The sequence below is a fragment of the Ceratotherium simum genome, chromosome 9 (genome assembly GCF_057802395.1).
Source record: "Ceratotherium simum simum isolate JZ-2026a chromosome 9, ASM5780239v1, whole genome shotgun sequence".
In the NCBI taxonomy this organism is placed as follows: domain Eukaryota; kingdom Metazoa; phylum Chordata; class Mammalia; order Perissodactyla; family Rhinocerotidae; genus Ceratotherium; species Ceratotherium simum.
The window spans coordinates 19272007-19299191 of record NC_141908.1 but is presented as its reverse complement, the minus strand read 5'-3'; the positions used below and the strand labels follow the sequence as shown (position 1 = coordinate 19299191).

Here is a 27185-nt window from a genome sequence, read left to right as displayed (position 1 = left end):
TGTGCATGTGGTCTGTTGTTGACCGAAATGTTGTTATGTGGCACATGACTTATGTGCAAATACATATGTACAAGCTGGCCTATGCCATTAAAGAAGTGTGTTCATTCAGTATGGATTTACCAAGCTTCTATTCTGGGCCAGGCCCTGTTCTAGATGAGTGAGTATTCAGACAAACGACTGCTCTGTGTGTAAATACAGTGGAATATGTAAGATAAAATATAATTTATATAAGCTAGTAAGTCTAGATTTATGAAGGACTGGTCTCTATATATCAGCCTTAGATGGTTATTCAATGATCTGATTAATAATAAATGCCAACAGTTGATCTTTAAGTTGGAAATCTGAAATATTATGGCAATTTATTAAATATAGCCCAGAACTAGAAATAAAATTTTCTGGAAAAAATGCTGTTATATTTTGAAAAATGCCATTAGTTAGTTACAAATGTTTTTTCACCCAAAGGGATCCTTTATTAATTCCATTTATAAGACTTGATTTCCTAGCAAATAAGTAGTTTAAAAGGCATCAGGATATAAGTGTGGTAGGAACACATTCCTCTTTATGTGCAACCCATTCTATTTCTCACACTGGTAATCTGTAGTTGGAATAGATCACTGCCAGTTTGTTACATGGTAACCAATCACTACCGTCAACCCACAGATAGCTTATTCCAAATTTACCTTCCTCATCTAGGTCACAGCCCTACACTGTGTGTAATTCCACAGACTTTTTCTTAAGATTCTAGTTGAAAGTTGTTGAGGAATCTCACTTCTCTTTTTATTCTTTTGCAGGGAAAGAGTCACCCTAAGTTAACATCTATTGCCAATCTTCCTCCTTTTTCTTCCTTTTCCTCCACCAAAGCCCCAGTACATAGCCGTGCATAGTTGTAAGTTCTTCTGGTTCTTCTCCGCGAGCTGCTGCCACAGCACGACTACTGATAGACAAGTGGTGTGGTTCTGCGCCTGGGAACTGAACCTGGGCTGCCAAAATGGAGCACGTGGAACGATAGACAAGTGGTGTGGTTCTGCGCCTGGGAACTGAACCTGGGCTGCCAAAATGGAGCACGTGGAACTTTAACCACTAGACCATCAGGTCTGGTTCTCACTTATCTTTTACTTGTCCAGCTTCCAAGCTATTCCTCAGGCCAAGTCTAGCCCTCCAAATTTTTACTTTCCTTACTGAAGTAGGCCCAGGGACCAAAAGCATGTATGGTTGTTTCCAAAGTGTAGTCACCAGCACCTACTTGACAGCTTTTGAATTCTGCCATCATGCTTAAAATAAGACTGAATGAAGAGGGGGATACAGAATTGTGCTCTCTCACCTCTAAACACACTCCCAGGGTCAGCTCCCTCAGAAGCCAAGTAGACAAGATCTTTTTTTGTTTCAAGGTATTGACAAATATAACAGACACGGGAAAGTGTTAAAGTCTAAGCCATTCGTATAGGCTTGATCTCCTTCCTTCATGAAAGCCCCTCTACACAGCAGTAAGGCCTATAGAAGTAACTCATAAAAGTAGGTGACTTTGGGTCTCAAATGAGTAACTGTATTAAGTAATACCTATTTCTCTCAGCATCCAGCCTACACAGTACTTTGGTAATTTTCTCTCAGATAAATAAAAGGTTATACTTGGGCTCAAAAAGCAGGTAATTCAGCAATTTTTGCACCATCCATTTCACCTGTTTTAGCACAGAATCCTGCCTCTAACTGACAATTGAGAACCTGAATTGGCATTACAGACCCCAAACTTACATAAATTAGAAAAGGACTCAGACTGAGAGTATTTTCTCCCTATTTATAGAACTTAAACTCACACAACAAATAAGAAATTTAATGTAGTATACATTTCTATTTTCACTGTGTAGCAGCTCTACCTCTAAAGAGCTGGGCTCATTATGATATAAAACTCCAAAGCTGCCTGTGAGATTCACAACGAAGCTGCTGTTTAAAAAGCCTGGGCCTCTTCAACCTGTGGCCGCCAAAGAGCCCGGACAGAGAGCAAATATTTGACTGTGAGTGCGCGCGTGTGTGTTACCATCTATAATCACAACCGGGTGACAACCTCTTATCAGCAATTATAACTAGGACACTTTCTTAAAAAGCGCACTGCGGTCCCTCTGACAACCTTACAGTGATGTCATGAGAATAAAGGAAAGACTGTAATACATTCTGAACATGGACTAAAGGTACCTAATTCAAAGAAAGATTACTATTTTTAACACATTAGGCTTATCAAAGAAGCTTCTGCTCCTCCAAGTTGAAGCAGCTAATGGAATATTTCATGACTTGCCTTAATATAGAGCTACTATCATTTGCTTCTCTTATATGCCTCCCTTCCCTTACTGATGAAAAATGAGCTCCCTAGAGCCTAAAAAATTTCAGCAAGATATTTTGCTGCTGAGGTTATATACAGGAAATACATTCTCCCCAAACTTCTACAAAAACCTTATATATAAACAAACAAATGCCCTAAACTCACTATTATTCCATTTGGGTGAGTAAAAGGAGACTGGCCCACTTTTAGGCACACAAGAGAAAATCTGACTCTTCTTTAGTTTACATATACAATGCTTTGTTTATACTGATTTTGTTAGAAGTAACATTAGAAAAATAGATTGTATCATAGTTTTTCTATTCTATATTACAGAACGAGCTCAGGTAATGCCCCTTAGGCAACTTTAAAATTAGCAACAGACCATACTCCTGATAAACAATGACAAACTATAGGATTAGGCTTAGCCATACTCACCTTAAATTATTTTGTTGGCCAGGCGGAATGACACTATAATAAACTGGCATTCCTGTTGTGGGCAGAGATCCTTGATTAGACTGATTAGGGAATATAACAGGCTGTTGATAAGTCTGATGGGCAATTCCTTGAGAACCTTGAGGCAGTGAAACCTAAAATTTGAAAGACAATTTAAAGGGAAAAAGGCTCTTCAAAACCTTGCAAATGTTAATATCTCCAGCCTCCATAAACTTTTCAAGTAGAGCAGTTAGAAATAAGCTAAAACTGTCAATAGGCTGCCCTGATAAGTTAGCCAGAAGCACTAGCACTTTATTTCTATGTTCTTTTCAGCCACCTATTGTTTTTGGGTGGCACTCATCAATTGTAGAGTAGGCTAGATGCATTAATTAAAAAAAAGATAGGACTTATGTTCCGAAGAAACTGTCTCCAAATAAGGATGACCATTTGACATGGAAAGAGAAATACAGTTTTCTTTAGGTAGAGCTTAAAACTCAGGTAGGGGCACTAGCGAGATACAGTAGATCAGAAAGAGGGTGAGCTTTGGCGTTTAAGATATCTAGATGTAATATCAGCTCCATCACTTTACTGTCTATGTGACATTACGCAAATGACTTAACTATTCTGAGGCCCCATAGTTCCTTATCTGAAAAAACAGGATGTAACCTCCATCTCAGGGGAGTTATTATCTCTATTATAATCTCCATTTACAGGATCGAGCACAGTAGGCATCTGGTGAACATTTGGTGGATCTTTCAATTTTGTTTTCTATATTATATACATAAGAAACCATTTGAACACAATGAATTCTTCAATTCTCTAGTTTCTAAAATAGAAACCACACAGGCATAATGGATTCTTAATTTACAAATGTGCCACAACATCACAGTTGGATTACAGTGATTTTGGTAAACAAAGCCAATATAAAAGCTTCTGATGATGATTATGATGATGATGTTAGCAACAGTAGTAGCAATCATAATAGTAGTAATAGTGATGATAATGCAAGTCACCATTACTGAGGACTCACTACCATGTATCAGGTTCTGTTCTAAGACCTTTATGTGTATTATTACGTCAAGTCTCCCTAACAACCCTAAAAGGTACTTACTTGCATCATCCTTGTTTTATAGATGGGGAAATTGAGGTTAAGTAACTTGCCCAAGGTTGTACAGCTAGTGAGTAGAGAAGCCAGGATTTGAACCCATGCCCTCTGGCTCCAGAGCCTCAGTTCTTTAACCACTTCACTATTCTCTATACCTGGGCTCTGTGATTTATAAGGTAATGATTAACTTCTAAGTGTTGCTTACATAACAAGTTTCTGAAATGCAAGTAGTTCTTTCAAAATACACAATTACTTTCAATTTGGCTCAATTATTGCAAAGAGAAAGCTACTTGGTTGATTTATCCAACCTGTATAATATATTTCAGTCTTTTTGTCTACTGAGGCAGTGTAACATCCTGAGATAATTATTTCTGATTGTATCTAAGTTAATATATATGCAAGGCAGATCTAGGAAAAATGACACTGCTCAATCTCGATGATTTAAGCAATAGAATAAATCTGTAACTAGTGGTAAAGAAAAAAACTCAAGTATCAAAAAAGAGAGAGGGAACAGTACTTAAGAATGCACACCAGAGAATACACTCTACTGAGGACAGATGCCTTTTCTGGCTTATTTCTTAGATGACAGTTTATCACCACCCAGCTTATCTAGCAAATATAGCAGGAATTATAAAGCAGGCTGTCATTCATTGCTTGTCAGAGCAACACTTCTCACAATCACTCACCCATTGTGAGGATTACACGAAATACATGAGAAAATAATTTATAATTCGTAAAAAAGTATGCTACAGAAATTATAACTGTCTTACCTCTGAAACATTTCCAATATTTAGCTCTATTTTTAAAAACTACACTAACAAGGCTGTAGTTTATTTTAAAATTATATTTCTTGCACTATACCTGACCTAAAGGTTAAGGGCAGATCTTATTTACACAGTGCCTGAGCATAACAGATGCTCAATGTACTAGATTAGGTAGTATGACCAGGGACCTTGAAAAGGAAGAGTTCTTGGCTTGGTATTGATCCTGTCTAACGTCCAGCTATGAAGAAGCAGGGGATGGGCAGTCTCGTGTGTCTAGGCTCAAACAGGGAGAATAAGGCGTAAAAAGCATGGGAGATGTGAGAGAAAGATGCAACATCTAGTTTCACCATGTATCTTTCCTTTTTTCTTCAGTTGTTTTCTATTATCAAGGGCTTCAAATCTAGACATACTCTTAGTGCTCAACAGTCCTCGACAAGTCCATGTTTTATATTTTAATTTTCTGGAATTATATAAAATACACTAGCATCTTTGCTCATATCCTTCCCCATTCCCAGAATGTCTTCTTAACCAATTTATGCCCATAATTTTCTTTTAAGAGCTAATTAAAGGTTTATATCTTCCCAGAAGACTTCTGTATTAAGTCTCTAACCTGTTCATGGCTGTATTTCATGATCCCTTCAGTTAACAGTCTGTAAACTATCACCAATTTGTTTACATGTGTTTAGATAAAATACAGGAACATTTATCCTCCCAACTAGCATTTTTTACCTTGTTGAGATGAATGAAAATGCTCTTTGGATTTCTTAACATTAGACTCAGCTATGGAAAACCACGAGGCTAATAACACAAACCCACTTGCAAGTTATTCTAGAAAGATGAAGGAAGGTAAAACAAATTTCTGAAAATGTGCCATTCATCCCCCAAAATCTGACTTATTCATGAAACAATAGGTATTTCTACTTTAGAACTATAAATTAAAATCCATGACATTTTTAAAGATTTTATTTATTTATTTTTTCCCCCCAAAGGCCCAGTAGACAGTTGTGTATCATAGCTGCACATCCTTCTAGTTGCTGTATGTGGGACGCGGCCTCAGCATGGCCGGAGAAGCAGCGCGTCGGTGCGAGCCCGGGATCCGAACCCGGGTCGCCAGCAGTGGAGCGCGCTCACTTAACCACCAAGCCACGGGGCCGGCCCTATGACATTTTTAATACATGACAGGCTTTAACATATGACAGGAATACATGTATTCCTTTTTGGAGATGGGGAAAAAAACCAGTTCCAGCATGGGAAATTACACATTCTTCTCTATTCTATAAACACTGATTTATACTCTCTACTCTTATCTCATTATTTCAAATACCTACCTCCACCTCTATTTTCCCTCCCATTCTACTCTCTCCTCAAAAGAGACCTTCTAAGGAACTAAAGAATAGAATAAGACACTTGCTTATATATTTATATAGTTCAAAATACAGACAATGCCACACAATTTATTTGTTAATATCAATGTGGTTCAGATATTTTTCCCCAAAATTAATGAAGTGAATTAATAAAGCAATAAAATAAGGACAAAACAAAGCTGCTATGACTAGTAAAACTCTTAAGACTATCAAGTTATATATTACAGAAGCATTTTCCCTATATTAGAAGGAGAAGAGAGAAGATACATCATAGCTATGCATTTCATTTATTCAAAATCACCTCTACTCAAAGTAGGTAAGAGTAACAACCTACCTGGTATGATGGCACTGAAGGATAAGGGATGACTACTCCTTGAATCTGATTTCCAATGCTGTTGGGTTGGCTACCAACTAGGCTCTGACTCGGGGGTTGCTGGACTCCAACTATTCCTTGGTAGTTTTGCTGCTGGTTGGGCATAACTTGATAACCTGTAATGGCACAATGAATTAAATCCTGCTTTGAATTTAACTTATTTCATCTAGTAGGATGTTTTTGTATTTTAAGCAAGTATATTGTGATCTAAAATGACAGATTTTGTTTAAACAGCAAATTTCAAAAACTCTCTATTATGAGAGCTAACATTTAAAAGGTTTACTATGTAGGTAACCCAAGTCAGCCAAGTTCTCCCCACTTAAAATACATTCAAATAAAATTTGTGTACAAAGATTTCCTTTGCAGTTGAGGAAATTTATAGGGTCACAGACTTACTTTACACAGCCAATTACTATTCAGTGTGTATATTACAATCTCTTATGACAACTAGTTTCTGGGGACCGGGACTGGCTACATAATTTATGGGGCCCGGTGCAAAGGAAAATGCAGGGTTCCCTGTTTAAAAATCATTTACAATTTCCAGTTGATAAGAGTACAACATTAAACCAAGCATGGGGGCCCGTGTAACTGTCAAGGTTGCCTGCCCATAAAGCTGGCCCTTCTGGAGACTAAAAAAAAGGGAAAGAGCAGGACTACTTTCATAGACTGGTTGCACTAAAATATGAATCCTTATATTAGGAATGTGTCAAGGGCACAAGGAAAATGGAGTTATTTACCAATTTTTAAGATTACTTCCTTATTATATTAATAAGTTCATTTGAAAAGAAACAGATTTTTTTTTTTAATAATTTTATTTATTAATTTTTTCCCCCAAAGCCCCAGTAGGCAGCTGTATGTGATAGCTGTGCATCCTTCTAGTTGCTGTATGTGGGACACGGCCTCAGCACGACCGGAGAAGCGGTGCCTTGGTGCATGCCCGGGATCCGAACCCCGGGCCGCCAGCAGCAGAGCGAGCGCACTTAACCATTAAGCCACGGGGCCGGCCCAAGAAACAGATTCTTTTTTTTTTTTTTGTGAGGAAGATCAGCCCTGAGCTAACATTCATGCTAATCCTCCTCTTTTTGCTGAGGAAGACAGGCTCTGTGCTAACATCTATTGCCAATCCTCCTCCTTTTTTTTTTCCCCCCAAAGCCCCAGTAGATAGTTGTATGTCATAGTTGCACATCCTTCTAGTTGCTGTATGTGGGACAGGGCCTCAGCATGGCTGGAGAAGCGGTGCATCGGTGCGCGCCTGGAATCCGAACCCGGGCCGCCAGTAGCGGAGCGCGCGCACTTAACCGCTAAGCCACGGGGCCAGCCCCAGAAACAGATTTTTTTTTTTTTTTTTAAAGATTTTATTTATTCAGTTTTTTTCCCCCCAAAGCCCCAGCAGACAGTTGTATGTCATAGGTTCACATCCTTTTAGTTGCTGTACGTGGGCCGGCCCAGAAACAGATTCTTAAAGAGATTAATCTGCTGGAAATCACAAATCAAACACCTAAGGGACAACTCTTCCCTAAGCTAAACGCACTGTTGGTAATTTAAGTAGTAAGTTAAGAGTATAAGTTTACTTTTATTAAGTGAATTTATCAGTTATTTAAATAAAAATCCACAATGATAAGCTTTGAGTAGTGAATTTGAATTGTATTTTATCTCCTGATCTTAAGAGGATTCCTCTAGGTAAACCAATTAGCTTAAAACTTAGAAGCTACCACAAATCCTTATTTTTTTTTTGAAAGAAACCAGATAAAAATAAATAAACTTCTAGCTTCAGGGTATTTAAAAAGTTTCTACAAAAATGAACCAAACTATAGCACTGCCCATGCAAACTTCTACAACTGGAGTCAGTGAAATGATTTCTCTGGTTACACCATAAATATATTTTGCTATCTTATAAATCAGCTTTTATTTCCATCTTTACTAATCTCTAAAGCAACAGAAACAGCAAAGATCTCATCTCAGGTGTTGACTGTAGACAACAGCATCACTGGTGTTGCCTGGAACCCTTAATGATTCTGCTCAGTGACTAAATAATTGAATAAAATCTAGCATCAACCTTCTCTAAAGATATAAACAGAGTATATCTGGTAACTAAGCAACACATTAACAACAAAAAAGTAAAAATCCAGTTATAGTGAATTCTTTAATGATGAAGGGTTTTTGTAAAATGATGCTATTTCTATGGTAAGAGAGCTTTACGGCCATGTTTCAAATGACTTTACCTCACCAATCTAACTTTGTACAAAAAAAGGTATATTCTAGCCCTTATAATTAATAAAGTGATAATATGCTGTTGTCTAAACCTTTCTCCTTGTGCATTTCCTATAATACTTAAATTTGTAGGCAGATAAAGGACGAGAGCAAAAGAAATTTCTTTTTTGCTCTTTAGCCTAACAATTAACATTCAACCCTATTTTTAGTTTATCAAATGACAAGTATTTCAAATTCATACCCTAAATTCCAAACACCATCAAAACATACACCAACACACTTACACTCTTAGGAAAATAAAGGGCAGGAATGGAAATAGAATGTGAATATAAAACCTTTTCTTGTGTTGGAAATGCTACCTCTGGGGACACCCCCCGCCCCACGCATATATTGCAGCATCAGAATTTGGGCTCAGCTTTTTATAGACTGGGAAAGTAACTTCTTATAATGGACTTGTCAGAATTATAGTCCACAAAAGTTAATAAAAAAAAATGTGGGACACCTGGCAGAATTCACTGTAACATAATCTGACTTAAAATACCTTGACTTAAATAGCCACATTCCCCCCTAAGAAACTTCAAGTGTTTTTCACATTACTTTTGTAGTTTATTCAAAATATATTCAAGTTATGGGTTGCCTTGAAAGAAAACTGGAAAAAAAAAAAAAACCTGCCAATTTATGTGCAAATGTGGTTCTGATTTCCTTTATTTATCTAAATTTACTAATTTTTAGAGATTCACTTTGGAGGTCTCCTGCCTAAAATTCTCTCTTATGAAAAAAAAAAAAGGCTGACACAGATGGCTTTCAATAAATAGCTATAGATTCCATGTCACAGTGGTCTCATGTAGGGTCACTTGGACACTACACTATGGAATTTGCATCACTAAATTTCCAATGGTATTTTAGATTCCTTAATGCAACCTCATCTCCATTAATATCCATGCCTACTAATGGATATATATACACATATATATATTTATACCCATATCCATATATATATATCTACCCAAACATCAAACATATTTTGAAAATGTGACAACATAAATCTAAATCTAAAATCTAAAACATTTGTCTCCAGCACCTACTCATTTGTTACAGAGGGCAGTAAAAAGGATGCTGTAAGCCCAGGATGTGCCTGGTGGGTGATGTAAAGATGAGTAAGACATGGTCCCTATCTTTGAAATTAGGCATTCTTAGCCATAACACCATATCAGAATAGAAGTATAAACAGGGTCTTAAGAAAATAAGAGGGAGAAATTAATGCTGACCGATATCCATGGAGGTAGTGACATTTGAGCTTGGGGTTAACGAAAAAGAAAAAAGACTGGAAAAAGTAAAAAATGAATAATAAGTTTGAGGAATAAGGAACAGTGAGGAGTGGCTGGATATGGTAGTATGTGGAGTGGAAAGTGGAAAATGAAGGTAGAATAGAATACCGGTGGAGAACCAATGATTTTACAAGAAGAAGAACAGTGAGAACTAACAGGAAGTTCTAGATTTTAAAGATTGTAAAAGTAGAAAAATGACTAGTATTAGTACTTCACTCAGAAGTAGCATAAATAAAATGAGAACATGTTCTTAAATAATAGAGGAGTCATTAAAAATTAGAATGCCAAGCCCTTTAAAAGAAAATATCTTCCCTAAGAAGCTCTCTTATTAATCTCATAATTTTGTTCACTGCCTTATTCCACATCTCTTAAAATTCTACAGGTAATATAAAATTGTTCTTGTTAATTATTCTCTTATGGTTGTCTATGCCTTTAAAAAAAATGAAATGGTGTGTTTTTTAACGGTAAGGTTAGAAACTTTAACATCTCCCCATTAAAAAAAAACCAAGCCCACATCAGTTATCAGAAACCTAAGCCAAAAAAGTGGGCACTCAATATTTATACTTACTGAATAAGCAATAGGGAAAAACATACTAACAGAATGGAATCAAAATAATATACTCTTCTAGACAAAACCAGAAGTTTACTATGTGCTGGCAGGCTGACTGAGAATGACCAGTTTCTCACTATCTATGTTGACTGGACGGCTTCTGACAGCAAAAGCTGAAGTTAAGTTGTAAGGTAATATGTTTATAATAAGGTTAAACACATTTAACAGCCTTTTCATTAAAACAAAACAATCCCATGAACACAAATCACCTCAGTGTGGAATTCATGGGTCACGCATTAAGCCTCTCCTCGAAAAATGCATAGAAGCTGAATCACAGATTTCATGTAATCAGCCTCAAAGTGCTTATTTGATAAGAAAGAACGCAGAATTGTTTTAGTTTATATCTCGTATGTAAAGCTTGAAATGAAAGTTTTATTTGAACATTTCTGAAAAAAATTGGACATCAAAAACACCTTTAAAAAAAGCTTTATTTGATTATATAATAGGTTTTCGTGCTAGAAAATTTGGAAAATACAAAAGAAGAAAAAAGCCACTATGGAAAAAAAATCATTTTTGTAAAACAATCACTTATAGATAATCACCATTTACATTATTTTCTATGCATAATTAGCAACACACATTCCTACTTACGTTATTTATAGAAATGGGACCATGTGACCATACTGTTTCAACTGTTTTCCATGTAATGTTTCCATAAATGATCAACAGGGTTTTTTACAAAGCTATGAGAAGGAAGTATTTAAGTAATTTTCTTCAAACATATTTAGACCTCAAGTTAACAATAAAAGATGAGAAAAGAACTCAACTGATCTGAACTTTCTACTGCACTTAAAGGAAGAAGGCATATGTCAAGGAGCTAACAAAACAAAAAGACTAAATATTTTAGGACAAACTATGTCAGCTTCCTGTGTCCACTCTGAATTTAGCCCAAAAACCAATTCAGCTCAAAGTTCCTATGCCTTTCTATTTAGTATACTATATAATTATCATTTCTTTGATGGCACGACAAGGTAATAGTAGTAGTTAACATTTACATGTCATTTATTAGGTTGCAGGCACTGTTCTAAGCACTTTATATATGCTAACTCATTTAGTGCTCACAATCTTATGAAATAGGTATAATTATTATCCTCATTTTTCAGATGAAGAAACAAAAGCACAGAGAGGTTCATACCTTGTCCAAGGTCACCAGCTGGTAAGTGTTGTAGCTGGGATTTGCACACAGCAGTCTGATTCTAAACTTTACTTTTCTCAGGGACAAATGTTGAGTAGAAAGAGTGTTACAGCAATACTGCTCAAATAAGCAGAACACTTAACACCTGGCCTCCTTCCATTTTTTGAGAATTTTGGTTAATGAAGACTTTTACTATAGTTTATTTTAACATATCTAAGTCTCAAGATAAATTTAATTATAGGAAAACAGAATTATTGTAAATAGTCAATCAACCAGGAAACTTCTTCATTTGACTTGAAGATTATTTGTTAGTATAAGAATTGTAGGGGCCGGCCCAGTGGCGCAAGCGGTTAAGCGCGCGTGCTCTGCTGCAGCGGCCCGGGGTTCACCGGTTCAGATCCTGAGTGTGCACTGACGCACCGCTTGTCAAGCCATGCTGTGGCGGTGTCCCATATAAAGTGGAGGAAGACGGGCATGGATGTTAGCCCAGGGCCAGTCTTCCTCAGCAAAAAGAGGAGGATTGGCAGATAGTTAGCTCAGGGCCGATCTTCCTCACACACACAAAAAAAAGAATTGTAATCCAAAATAGGAATCAGAGTGAAAGGTTGTTGAGCAGTTAGTTCAGATGGTAGCTATATGAACTTGGGGGCTAAAAACAAACCAGCTGTCAAAGAATTTACACAATCAGCTCATAACCTCCTCTCCCTAGGAGGGACTCTCCTTCACTTGTTTTGCCCACTATTCCCAAGATGCATGGTTTGTGACCTCTGCATTTCAAGGTTACACTTCCTTGCCTTATTATAATTATATTTCACATGTACATAAAACAATTGGGAAGGGAAGAGGAGGCTCAACTGGTGAGATATTTCAGAATCCATGTCCCCTGGTCTGTGTGTCTGAATATTTCCAATACTCAGGCTGACAATATGACAGCCTGAGATCTGACAATCTCCAATGTTCCTCTTCAGGTTTTAAGCTTTGCTATTTTGCCTCAAAGTCTGACTTTGTTGAAAATGTACACTCTGTTGCCACATTCCAGACGAAATCTACAGATTTCTCCAGTAGAATTTTCATAAATTTCGTTCTCTTCTCCAAAAGTTGAGTTGCTTTGCCAAGAAGTCAAACTTTACCCAGTGGGGCAATGCCAGCTTTAACCTGGACACTTTGGGTACAGGGGGGCATGTTCTGTATTATGGGTGAAGTCTGGATGTTCTTGTGAAGCAATGGCTTTTTGTATACACTGAGTAGCTTTACATTCATTTTTACCTTTGAGGCAGGAAAACCCATTAAGTTTGAACCACATTAGGCATGAAGCTGTCAGGTCCTGAGGAACCTTTCTTAGGCTGTCACAGCTAAAAAAAGCATCATTTAACATCTGATACTCTGTAAGACTGGTATCCCAGGAGGGAAATTCTACTGGCATAGGACAGGTACCTGAACTGTTTTTCCAGAAGTCACAATGAGACATTTGACTATTCAGTCCAATAATTACAACAAATAATTAACAATCCTGTAACTGGATAAAAAGGATATAATTTTGGAGTATACTCTCTAAAGAGCAGGATATTAAAAGTTGCAAAAATATTATCGGACTTTTTTGAATGACATAAGAGCATGGGATCTATGTTGGTTACAGTTATTATACTTACAAGCAAAACCAGAAATATTCAGTTGGAAAGCACTAAAAACAAAAAATTTACCACATCATTCTACTAATTCAATTAAAGATAAGAACCTTACTATTGTCTATGTAAGACAAAATCATTAATAAAATAATTTATTAGCAATATAAAATCAAGGATCATCTAATTAAGGGCATGCCTCACTTGATGCACACTTGCTTAATAAAATCTACTTCTTAAAGACCTATTTAAGTTGCTCATCAATTCCTCTAAACCTGTATTTAAGCAAAGGAATTTCAGGCTGCTGAGCACCAACTCTTACAGAGTGACACTTACTAGAAGTGGCACTGTGGTTCTGGTTCATTATCTAATTATTCAGACAAAAGGAAGGGGAGGGACATAGTTCTGATAATTTCAAAAGTATAGTTTGAAGACTGCCAAGTATGAGAAAAAAATCCAATGATCTGGAAAAGAGGGAGAAGGATGCAGATTAGGAAGGATAAAGTAGACTCCTAGAGAATGAAAAGTACCATTAGATTTAAAAAATGCTACAAGAAGAGTATTTTCCAGTATTCCAACACTTGATATATCAGCACCTTGGCTACCACCTAAATAATTCTTTGTTCAATAAAAAGTGTGTTTCAGTACATTGGAATTTAAAAAAAAACTTTCCTTTGATGTATCTGGATTTAACCCAGAAGTTAGAGGAAAACTTATCTTTTATAAAAATTTGTGTCAATATTGTGGGAAGCATCTATTTTGTAAAGCAAGCAATGTCAATATAAGTGATACTAAACAACAGAATAAACATCCAGATCGCAATATGGGTGTTATTTAACACTGTCATTCTCCCTTGTTAAAGGATTGCACTGTTGCAATATTATCCCATTTCTTCCAGCACTTTCAGAGGAAAGCACAATCAATTTTGCAAGCTGGGAGAACTAGGACAATATAAATTGATGGCTCAGGCACTTCCCTGGAGGGCTCCAAAGAATATTCTATTTTTAACTCTCTTTCACTTCAACAGAGAAAAGAGCAAGAAAAGAAATACAGTGCTCAGCAGAAAAGTACTTCACAGACTTTAACAGGCTAGTTTTATTTATATAGGTGACCTGAACTAGCATTTATGTTAAAGAAAAGCATTCTTAACAATACAGATTAAACATAATCAGAAAGATAATAAAAGGCATTGAAGAACCGCTTAGTCAGAATAGTCATAAATCTAAGGTTATTTCATTTAACAGTATTATTAAATTTTTTCAAGAATGAACTTGTACAGCAGAAGCATAGTGAGGGTAATTTCTTTTTTTGATGAGCCATTTTTCCAACTCTAAATTTATTTGTAACTAGGTATCTACAAGACAATTTAGAAGAACTGTTTCCAAATCATCAATATCTCAAGTTCGTAATCCTGGTCTGTCTTATATCTGTGGCACTATTTTTGTGAGCAGGCAAGTTCAACTAAGAATAGCCCTATAAGTGAATCTGGAAGAAGATACAGTTGCCAGCACACCTTCACTGTTCTTTCTCTTCCATCACCCTCTGCTCTCCTACTTCTGTGCCTGACATAAGCATAAATACAAACACAAAAGACTATTCTAATAAAAGTAGCCACATACAGGTTACAGCTCACAGCTATTTAAATGATCCCATGGAAGAGTCTATACAACTCAAGGAAATCTACGGGTACTTACCAGATGTATTTGGCTCCAGATTTCAGTGGCGGCAGGTTAATGGAGAAGGGAAAAGGGAAATAGGTGGATTTGTAGGTATTATACAATGTCTGAATCTGTGCTGGTCACACAATACTAAGAAATGCTCAAAGAATCAATGAAAAAACAAGGATAGTCATGGCCACCACCTAGTGATATAAATACAAAATTCCTATTACCTGAGTCAAGAGTTGCCAGTAAAGAAATTGACTTTGTGCCTAGCATCCCTATTTGACATAGCTAAATCCCTTATCAATATCACCCCTCCCTTGCTTATCCAATAGGGCCATTTCTTCTTGCTTGCCTTTTACACCCTAGTTATTTTTAAATTTGCACCTTGCAGTGCTGCCAAAATTCTGAGCATCTTACAGACTGTTGATCCTAAAATGCTCCTTCTATGGTGTGCTTCATCAGGACTCTACCATAGTCTGCTGGTAATAAAGCTTAATTAGTTTGGAACCACACAGTTCTGAGGTATTTGGTAAGCTAAGACTGAAGATAAAATGCACTGATATTCTTTGAATTTATTAACTGGTTAAAAAACTAAAATGATATTTAGTTTTCAGAGTCATTTTGCTTCCCACATGTATATAATATTAGTTTGGGAAAAAAAATTGAATTATATCCCTGGTTGGAGCCCAAGTAGCTTCAAATGCTTTTAGGTGTCTTAGGTCCATTGGTGGTATGCTTTAATGCATAATAATATTCCTGAAGTTATGTAGCAATAGGGAAAGGGATGTATTTGACTTCTGCTAATGAGTTTGGCATGCTTAAGACATTAAACTTTTAAGAAAAGCTCCAAACCAAATTAAATCTGCCATCCAAATCTGCTTTGGAAAAGAAATTAAAGCAATAGCTTTCACAAATTTTTAAAAGGTAAATTATATTAAGCCAAGGTTGTCATTTAAATTCAAATCTCTATATCTGAGTATGATGCATGATTAAAAGGCATTACAATTAATGGAAAATATAAGCAAATGTTAGTACCTTAATACAGCATTAAAAAAAAAAAAAGGCAGTGGAAACCTGAGTAAAAAGAAGCCAGGAAGCAGCTGAAAAAGAGACCGGTTCACTGTGAGAAATGTAAACCTCTCAGACAGTGCTACGGCCCCGAATCCAACAGCTCAGGAACAAGGCCAATTATTGCAAAATATTAAACATATATGGTAAAGCTGCAAACTTGTCAAAAGAGTCATAAGAATGAAAGCAGCTACACAGAAAACAGCCAGGGCCTCATAAACCTAAAATCTTTGCTATACTTACTATCTGCAGGAAAGGTTTCTTTATAATATACCAAGCTTCTTATATGTAGTATACTTTATAGTATTCAAGCTGTAATTTTATGATAAAGGGTTAAGATAATAAATGCCTATTATTGCAACTGGCAAGTAACCAGATCTTTTGCAATCACCGCTTATGACTCCAGTTCTTGACAGTAAGTTACTAAGCTATTACAAACCAATTCTCCAATATTCCACCTTTCTGAACTAGAAGTGACTCACATAAGAAAGACACACAAAATCATGGAATTTTAGAGTACACAGAGGCTTCAATAGACAACACAGTAAAACTGCCTTACTTTGCAAGTGAGTAAATCAAAACCCAGCAACTTTAAGTGATACACCTAACACCAGTTAAAACCAAATAAGGGCTGTCACGATTTGACTCATTTTGTTTTCTTTCACATTATACAATACATTGTCCAAACAGCCTTATGTAGCCAGAATTTCTTCGCTTCTGTTGATAGGGGTTGACTCAACCTTGTTTTGAATGACCACGGTAGTTTCACATTCATAACAAAAGATTTGTATATTCGTTCCCCAGCAGTAATGTTAGTGCTGATTTCAGTTCCGTTCCCATAATAGATGGGAGGTTTACTGTCAAGGAGATTGATAACCATTGTGGTCCTTTGACACACAACTTGCATGGAAGACCAAAGCATTTTATCCTTGAGATAGTTCCCCAACCTCCTCCCTGCCCCCAAAAGGGAAAACAACAGAAGATTCTAAATTTCTATTGCCTATACCCTACCTGGTCTAAGAATACTTGATTCAATTGGGTTTGTTAATTTAGGGCAAAATTTCTTTAAATTCATATACAAACAGTTAAAAATTATTTGTGCCTCAGTGAAGAAAGATCGTTCCAAATTTATCAATGTTTTCATTATTGGAAAAATTAATTTCACCCTTTTATGTAACAAAAGAAAATAATATGCTTGTTGACTAAATGTTTGACAAGAAAAAAGTGTAAGAGATGTGACAAATTATTTCTAATTTTAGTCAGATTGGGATGGTGGGATGTAGGGAAATACAAGGAAAAAAAAGAAATCCAGAAAGTATGAAGTTTATACACAAAAATATAAATTACTGAGACAGAAACTGCTATAAATCTGTGAAAAAAATCAGAAACAAAAAATTGCTTTGTCCATTTTCCAGTGCATTTTACTTTTCTATTAGGACACACATGAATGTAAATGCACATTTTCCTGTAAGCTTTGACATAAAAAATAAGCATTAGATAAGTACAAAAATGTCTTTAGACTATAACTTTTTAAAATGGTTCAAATCCTACTAATTCTATAAAAAAGTTCAATAGAATTACCAACACAAAATTGTCACTGGCACTACTGAACTACTCTTTAAAAGGAAATTTTCTGTTACACTTATTAGCATAACCAAATTTCTTTCCCTTTCAGATAAGGATGCTTTGAGGATTTATTTCTCTTTTATTCTTCAAACTAAATAAGATTCAACTAACTTAAGCTGAAAGTTAATAGGATGCTATATAAAACAACGGAAGGACAAACTCTAGTTATAAAGTGTTATATTATGACCGACCCTAAGAGTCAAACACAACGTCAAAAACTATTCAGACATATCCTCTTTTCTGTGCCTGTACTAACCAGATGCAATCTGACTGACTTATGCTTTCCTTCCTTCTCACCATCACTAGCATTAGAAAAATCCCAATTAAAATATCACTGATGCTAAATACATGCTATCTGGCACACAGATATTTTGGCCCTCAACTAGGAGGAGTGGCATTTTCAGTTATTTTCCATTAAGTGGGAATATTTTTTGCAGAGATGCATTTGTATAAGCATACTGGTCCAACCTGTGATTAAAAGTTTTAATTTTGTAGGCAGTTTGACAATGGAGAGGAATAAAAATTTAGCCATAGACAAGACCAAAACTAATAAGCTCACACAAATACAGAACAAAAGATCTTTGCTTGCCTCATTAGGGTGTACTAACGAAGTAAGTTAATTAGTCACACACCAAGGTATTTGAATGAGGAGAGTGAAAGAAAAGTTCTTTTTTTATTACCACAACATTAGCTATAATCTGTATTATAATTTTGGAAGAAAAAAATCAAGAGAAAAGCAATATGAAGAGTCAGTCATTGAGGCCCTGGAAAACTCAGACAGTAATTTCTATTAGAATAAAATAACAATGTATTTAAAGTGAGCAGCGTCATGACCAATGTTCCCACAAATAAAGAACAACTTTCGATGCCTTTCAAAATTAGAGCATCTATATTACATTATTTAAAGTGGACTGTATTATTAAACTTGAGGAAAACCTGAAAGTAAAGGGAGTCATATTTGAGACAGAGGACAAATTCTAAGTTGGTTAAAATGACCAATGTTTGTACTCAACATCCTTTGGAAGAACATTTGTCACACATACGATAATACAAACAATGGATGAACCTACATACTACGTATAAGACAACCCCTAGGAGCTATAGATTAAGAACCTGGAAATTCCCTCGCAGGGGTGATAAGTAAGAATCATATCTGGTGAAGAAAGCTGGTGAGTCACAATGATCACTGAAGACTGCACAAGCGAACACTTCTCATCAGATTGCCCAGGGCAGACGTCTTTCCCTTGAAGTTGCAGTACCCCTTAAGAGCTCCATACAATATCAAGAGCGAGAAACTGCCTAAGAGGAGGGAGGGGGTTATGTGGCCTCAGTGAGTCATACTGACATAGATTGAGAGCCTCCACTGGTGACAAGCAGCTCAAAAGGCTCCAAAGAAACCAATAAAAATTTTACTTTAATACCTAGAGTTATGAAAGTCTGAAAAAATACCTTATTAAACATCTGGGGCAGAAGTACACATCTAGGTGGGAAGCACAGAGAGAAATAATTTCAGTAAAATTAGTAAGATAGCTTTTTACACTGAGATCACAGTTTTCATTGAATGCTTAAAGAAAATTTGAAAGGGGCAAAAGGAAAATAACCTTTTGAGTTTTAGTATGTTTGATATGCCTAGTATTAGATTGCATTTGGTTTAAATATCTGTCACTATACAACCAACAAACTGAAAAAACACATAAAAGATGTGTAAGAACACCATTCCTTTTGAAGGCATTCCTACTGAGACTAAGACATCAAAACATCTCACTAGGCTAGTGTTCTCCATCAAAGGTTGTTTTGATCCTTGCTTTTGTTAGCTGTTCAGGAGACATCCCAACTTGCCTTGCCTCTCTTTTGCTGTTACCACAGGTGAATTACCAGGCTGCAAAGAAGGTTTCAACTATAATGGCAGTGAGCACCAGGAAGCTGCTCACCACACTGCTCCACCTGGTACAATCTTCTCATTATGGTTCCCAACCCTTTAGCATACAAACCCGATAGTGTGGTATATCCTGACGGGTACTAAGATTTGCTCACTCTTTTAATCTCACTGGTTTGCATATCCATATGTATGCACATATTTGAGACCCTTGATAGAGTGAGTGTGACAGTATCTTAATAGTAAGACTGAAATAAAGCAGGACGAAAAAAAGCAATACCTACAGCTAAGAATTCATGACCTTAGAACTACTACTCACCTGTCTGCTGTGCAGGCTGTGGCAGTGGTTGGTTTAGATGCGAACTGTAATGGACAGAAGGGACTGGGCGATACTGAGGTTGACTGGAGTGATAGTGGCCTGGAGCACAGTAACAGGCTGGCATCTAGGATAAGTATTGAGGGAAAAACATCAATTTTACTTGCAATAGAAATTTTTTTCTGCGAGAAACATCAGAGCGTAATGAATAATAATTCTTTCCAACACTAACAATCTGAAAACTGATTTTCTTAGCTTTACATTTAACTAAAAAATTAAAAAAAAAAATTCAAACATACAATATACATAACAAAAGACACCTATCAATACTGTATGCCCACCAATCAGATTTAGTAGATTGTTTTGTTTTGTTTTTGTTTTGTTTGGTGAGGAAGACTGGCCCTGAGCTAACATCTGTTGCCCATCTTCCTCTTTTTGCCTGAGGAAGACTGTCACTGAGCTAACATCTATGCCAATCTTCCTCTATTTTGTATGTGCGATGCCACCACAGCATGGTTTGATGAATGGTGTGTAGGTCTGTGCTGGGGAGCTGAACCTGTGAACGGGCCACTGAAGCGGAGCACACCAACTTAACCACTAACTACACCACCGGGCTGGCCCCATAGTAGATTTTAATTTTTTGGCCATAGTTGTTTCAGATTTTTCTCTCTTACAAAACCAAACATTACTGAAATAGCTAAAGGACTCCAATATTCCTTTGCTCTATATTCCACAGAAAAACCATCATCCTGTAATTGGTGTATATCATTCCTATAAATGTTTTTAAACTTCTGCTATATATAACTTCATGCAACTAATTTTGCAGTTAACATTGTTTTTGGAACTTATCTTGGTGAAAACATGTATCACTGGCTCATTCAATTTAACTGCTGAATAGCAATCATTGTATTATAAGTCAGTTTATCAATTCCCACACTAATGGACAGCTGCACTAGTTCCATTCTTTAATTTTTCTCATATTTCTAATGCAAATTAAAATGCCAATATAAATTTTATTTGTCAGTTATAACTTAACAAAGCTGGGAAAAAAATGCCGATAAAGCTAGCTTGATTTATTTTTTCTGCCAGAGCTATTTATATCAGTTGTGAATTTCTCTTAAAGTAATCTGACCTATTGGGGTCTAAAACAAACAATTATTCCAGTGATATAGAAGTACGTGTTAAGTTAACTTTATTAGGTTCATGGGTTCTCTTAGGTTCTGCTCTTCTGAGTGTGTTACTTCTAAAAGAACAGAGATCTGTGGAGATCTTAAAGAGCGCCCATTTCATCTGGAAACCAGCCAAGCACAGAACGTCTATTCAGTTATAAGCCAAGAATCTCCTAAATTTACTGTATTAGTCTTCTGTTTCTGAAACATTAGACACAATACATATGTGATCCCTTAATTTTTCCTGGAGGTATCAGCAAGCAACAGGTATATTTTGATTTCAGATCTTATCCATAATTGTACTTTTCACTGTGTATGTGTATAAATAATACATTCTTTTTTCTCTTAAATAAAAAAAAGATATCAATGTTTATGGCAAAAATTATAACAATACTGTTTGTTTATAATATATATGACAACAATAGCACAAACAATGGAGAGAGGGTAAATGGAATTATACTGTTAACATGACTAGCATATTTTACTTGCAGTTTTGTATGAACTCCAAGTAGACTGTGATAAGCTAAAGATACATATTATAGTCCCTAAAGAAATCACACAAATACGAGATTCAAAGAGCTGTAGATAAAAAGGCAACAGAAGAAATAAAATAGAACATTAAAGGAGTTCAAATAATATAAAAGGCAGGAAAGGAAGCAGATAGGAATAAAATACAGATAGGACAAATGAAAAACAAATAGCAATGAGACATACCTACATCTAACCATGTCCATAGATATATTACAGATAAAAGAACTAGACACTCCAGTCAGACTGGGTAAAACAGCAAAAACCAACTATATACTGTATGTAAAAGACACACTTTAAATACAAAGGTTGCAAATAAGAGGATGGAAAAAGACATACCGTTTAAATGTTAATTAAAAGAATGCTGAAGTCACTATACTAACGATAGATAAAATAAGTTTCAAGACAGGAAATAGTATTAGAGATGGAGAAAAAATTTCATAATGATGAATCAATATAACAGGAAGATATGATAAATTTAAGTTATTTAATACAGGTTCAAATACTATAAAAAATGACAGAATTTAAGGGAGAAATAGACAAATTCACTATCATTCATTAATAGAATCGGACAAAAATTACATAAGGACATAAAAAATTTGCAAGATACTATCAACCACATTGACTCAATTGACATTTAGAGAATACTAAATGCAAAAACAATACAATATGAAAGAAATTAAAGATGTCCTAAGTAAATGGAAAGACATCCCATGTAGGATTGGAAGACTTAGTATTGTTAAGATAGCAATAATACCTAAAGCAATCTACAGATTCAATGCAAGCCCTATCCAAATTCCAATGGCCTCTTTTGCAGAAATGGAAAATTTGATCCCCAAATTCATAGGGAATTGCAAAAGACTCGAATAGCCAAAACAATCCTGAAAAAGAAGAACAAGGTTGGAGGACTCACACTTCCGGATTTTAAAACTTATTACAAAGGTACAGTAATAAAACAGTGTAGTATTGGCATAAAGAAAGAAATATAGAACAGTTTACAAGTGGGATTCCAGAAATAAACTCTTACATTTATGGTCAACTGATATTCAACAAGAGTACCAATACTACTCAATGGGAAGAGAATAGTGTCTTCAGCAAATGATGCTGGAACGAATAGATATACATATGCAAAAGAATGAAGTTGGACCCTTACCTCATATCATATATAAAAATTAACTCAAAATGGATAAATGACCTAAATTTAGGAGATGAAGCCATAAAACTCTTAGAAGAAAACATAGGGATAAATCTTCATGACCTTGGATTTAGCAACGGATTCTTAGATATGACACCAAAAGCATGAGCAACAAAATGAAAAATGGATAAAGTGGACTTCACCAAAATTAAAAAAACTTTGGTGCATTAAAGACATCATCAAGAAAGTGAAGGGCCAGCCTGGTGGCCTAGTGGTTAAGTTCAGCATGCTCTGCTTCAGTGGCTGAGGTTCAGTTCCCAGGCGCAGACCTACACTGCTCTGTTGGCAGCCATGCTATGCTGGTGGCTCACATACTAAAAAATAGAGGATGATTGGCACAGAAGTTAGCTCAGGGCAAATCTTCCTCAGCAAAGAAAAAAAAAAAGTGAAAAGACAACCTACAGAATGGGTAAAATATTTGCAAATCACACATCTGATAAGGGTCTAGTACCCAGAATACATAAAGAACTCTTACAACTCAGCAACAAAAAGACAAACAATCTGATTACAAATAGGCAAAGGACTTTTATTTTGTGAGGAAGATCAGCCCTGAGCCAACATCCAATGCCACTCCTCCTCTTTTTGCCGAGTAAGATTGGCCCTGAACTAACATGCGTGCCCATCTTCCTCTACTTTATATGGGACGCCGCCACGGCACGGCTTGACAAGCAGTGCGATAGTGCGCGCCTGGGATCCAAAAGGACTTAAATAGGTATCTCTCCAAAGAAGATGTACAATGGCCAACAAGCACATGAAAAGATCATCAACATCACTAATCATTAGAAAAATGCAAGTCAAAAGCACAATGAGATTCCCATTTCACATCCACAGGATGGCTATAGTAATAATAGTAATAATAACAATAATAAAAGGTAAATAACAAGTGCTGGCAAGGATGAAGAGAAATTAGAACCTTTCTATATTGCAGGTGGAAATATAAAATGGTCCAGACAAGGTAGAAAACAGTTTGGCAGTTCCTCAAAAAGTTAAACAGAATTACCATATGATCCAGCAATTCCTCTCCTAGGTATATACCCAAAGAAATGAAAACAGATACTCGAACAAATACGTGTACCTACATGTTCACAACAGCACTATTCACAATAGGCAGTGGATGGAAAAAGATGGATTTGATTGCAAATCCATCAATAGTTGAAAAGATGAACAAATTGTGGTATATACATACAATGGCATATTCTTCAGACACTGTGAGAAATGCTGATACATGCTACAACATGGATTAATCCTGAAGCACTATGTTAAGTTAAAGAAGCCAGACACAGAAGTTAACATACTGCATGATTCCATTAATATGAAGTATCCAGAATAGGTAAACATAGAGACAGAACGCAGATTAGTGGCAGCCAGAGGCTAGAAGGGTGGGAGGAACAGGTAGCAACTGCTTAATGGGTACAGAGTTTTCTTGTGGGGTGATGAAAATGTTTTGGAATTAGAGAAAGGTGGTGGTAGCACAACATTGTGAATGTACTAAATGTCACTGAATTTTTCACTTAAAAATGGTTAATTTTATGTTATGTAAACTATATCCCAATTTCGAGAAATGAAAAAACAAAAAGCCACAACACTAAAATGATAGAATACAAATTTTTTTCAAGTACACATGGATCATCCCCCAAGACACTACATGCTGGGACATAATCTAAGACTCAACAGATTACAAAACACTGAAATCTTAGAGTAGGATCCCTGACGACACGGAATTAAAATAGAAATCAATGACAATAAGGTATCTAGAAAGCCCCTAGATATTTGGAAATTAAACAACACACTTCTAAATAAATCATGGGTCAAAAAAGTCACACACAAAAAAAGAGAGAAAATATTTTGAACTAAATGAGAACAAAACACAACATATCCAAATCTGTGGAACGGAGCTAAAATGGTGCTTATATTAGAAAAGATGAATAATCTAAAATCAATTGATCTATGCTTCTACCTAAGAAGCTAGAAACAAGAAGCAAATTAAACCTAAAATAAGTAGAAGGAAGAAAATGATGATAAAAGCAGAAATAGTTGAAACAGAAAATGAATAATAAAATTAATGAAACCCTGAGTTGGTTTTTTTTAAGAACATCAAGAGAATTGATAAATCTCTAGTTAAATAACAAAGGAAAAAGAAGAGAGAAGACTGAAATTACCAATATCAGGAATTACAGAGGTGATACCACTATAGATCCTAAAGATATTAAAAGTATAACAAGGGTATATTATGAGCAACTTTATGCCAATAAACTTGACAACAGAAATGAAACTGAAACAAACTACCCAATTGATCCAAAAAGAAAAAGGAAATTGGAATACCTCTATCCACTGAGAAATTGAATACGTAATTTCAAAATCGTCCCCACAAAAAAAACTCCAGGTCCAGATGGATTCATTAGTGAATTCTAGCAAACATTTAAGAAGAAATAATATCAATCCTATACAAATTCTTTTAGAAAATAAAGGGGGGGGCCGGCCCCGTGCAGCTATGACATACAACTATCTACTGGGGCTTTGGGGGAAAAAATAAATAAAATAAAATTAAAAAAAAAAAAAAAAAAAAAAAAAGAGGGAACAATATCCAACTCATTTTGAGGCCAGTATACTCTGATACTACAACCTGAAAAAGACATCACGAGCCAACTACAGACCAATATGCTTCATGAACATACACGCAAAAATCCTTAAGAAAATATTAACACACTGTATCCAGCAATATGTAAAAAAGATATCATGAGCAAGTAGGGTATGTTCCAGAAAGAAAGGTTAGTTTAACATTCAAAATCAGTCAACATAATTCACTATATTAGTAGAGGAAAGGGGGAAAAAAATCACCACACCTCTATTTACCAATAGATGCAGAAAAACATTTCACAAGATTTAATACCCATTCATGGTAAACACTCTCAGCAAACCAGAAATAGAAGAGAATTCTCTCAACCTGATAGAGGGCATGTACAAAAACCCACAGATAATATCACAGTTAACAATGAAAGACGGAATGCTTCCCCTAAGACTGGAAACAAAGGAAGAACACGTACTCTCAAAACTTTTTTTTAAGTTAATACATGGATTCTAGGGATTTTACTTCTGCCTGTTGGGTTCTGAGTATATTCAACATTGGTGCTCCTAGCTAATAAAAAAAGGCAAGAAAAAGAAATAAATGCATATAGATTGGAAAGGACAATGTATGTAGAAATGATCTATATAGAAAATCCTAAGCAGTCTACAAACAAGTACTAGAATAGTGAATTTAGAAACTCCACAGGATACAAGATTAATATACAAAAATCAACTTTATTTCTACATACTAGCACTTAGCAAATAGAAAGCAAAATTTAAAAATAATCTCCCTTAGAATATCATTTAAAAACATTAAATACTATATATTTAATAAAATATATGTAATACTTGTATAATGAAAACTACAAAATACTGTTAAGAAAAATTAAAGATCTAAGTAACTGGAGAGAGATAACATGTTCTTGCATTGGAAGATTCAATAGTGTTAAGATTTTTTTTTTTTTTGTGAGGAAGATCAGCCCTGAACTAACATCCATGACAGTCCTCCTCTTTTTGCTGAGGAAGACTGGCCCTGGGCTAACATCCATGCCTATCTTCCTCCACTTTATGTGGGACGCCGCCACAGCATGGCCTGACAAGCGGTGCGTCAGTGCACGCCTGGGATCCGAACCCAGGCCGCCAGCAGCAGAGCGTGTGCACTTAACCGCTACGCCATGGGGCCAGCCCCCTGTTAAGATGTTAATTCTTCCCAAACTGATCTATTTTTACTTGAAATGCATCATTTTATTTATAGTGCATTTACCTTATTGTGTTTCTCTTAAGGTAATTAAAACAAACAAACCTCTCAGAGTCAGAAGGAAAGTCAAAGGTCACATAGTTTAATCATCCAGTTGAAGTGTCTACCTTCATATGAAGTCAACCATGTGGTTGCCTAGCACGCACTAGAAAACCTCCAGAGAAGGGAAGATGACAACAAGCTTTGTTTACACATTCTTACAAATTCTCTCCATGGTGTGAAATTAAAAATAAGCTCTCTACAGTTAAAAACTGATTTTAAATGAGAAGCTTCCATGGGATAGAAAAGATGAAAAATCAATGTACCTGTGGTGAGGGCTGTTGAATATATCCCTGCTGCTGGAGCACAGGCTGGCTGACAGGATGACCAGAGGCAGAATAGCCAGCAGTAGGGACTGGCTGCCCTGGAGGTAGGGGAGGAGGAGGCGGAGGTGGTGGTGGTGGTGGAGGGGCTGCTGTCACGATATAACCAGACTGCTGTGGGGACTGAAGAACAACAGTGGACTGGAACATGGTGGCATGAGGGTCAGAGCCATCCGCAGATGGCTGGCGGGCAAGACTCATGTGGCTAAACTGAGACCCAAGGTTGTCCTGCTAAAAAAGGGAAAAGTCAGAAATCAGCAAGCCTTCCATATGTAGACCAAACTTATCAAAGAAAAATATCTG

General features: G+C 36.0%; 1 protein-coding gene and 1 long non-coding RNA gene across 13 annotated transcripts in view; both read right to left on the bottom strand.

Annotated features, from left to right (window-relative positions):
* Positions 1 to 27185, bottom strand: part of R3HDM1 (R3H domain containing 1) — a 114530-nt gene that overhangs the window by 37848 nt on the left and 49497 nt on the right. For 10 of the 12 annotated variants that reach the window (XR_015553172.1, XM_087435107.1, XM_087435097.1 and 7 more), the window contains 4 exons: positions 26826 to 27113; positions 19809 to 19932; positions 6311 to 6465; positions 2747 to 2898 (listed from right to left, as the gene is read on the bottom strand). Coding sequence is in view for 11 of the 12 variants with exons in the window: in XM_087435107.1 (XP_087291233.1) it covers positions 2747 to 2898; positions 6311 to 6465; positions 19809 to 19932; positions 26826 to 27113 (719 nt within the window). In the remaining variant the exon portion in view is untranslated. The remainder of the gene's footprint in view (positions 1 to 2746; positions 2899 to 6310; positions 6466 to 19808; positions 19933 to 26825; positions 27114 to 27185) is intronic. The other 2 variants (XM_087435098.1, XM_087435100.1) reach the window with 1 other exon arrangement.
* On the bottom strand, positions 10909 to 15926 carry LOC147916246 (uncharacterized). The gene is made up of 2 exons (XR_015553173.1): positions 14950 to 15926; positions 10909 to 13719 (listed from the first exon to the last, which is right to left on the bottom strand). It is a non-coding gene; the product is annotated as an uncharacterized LOC147916246 (long non-coding RNA).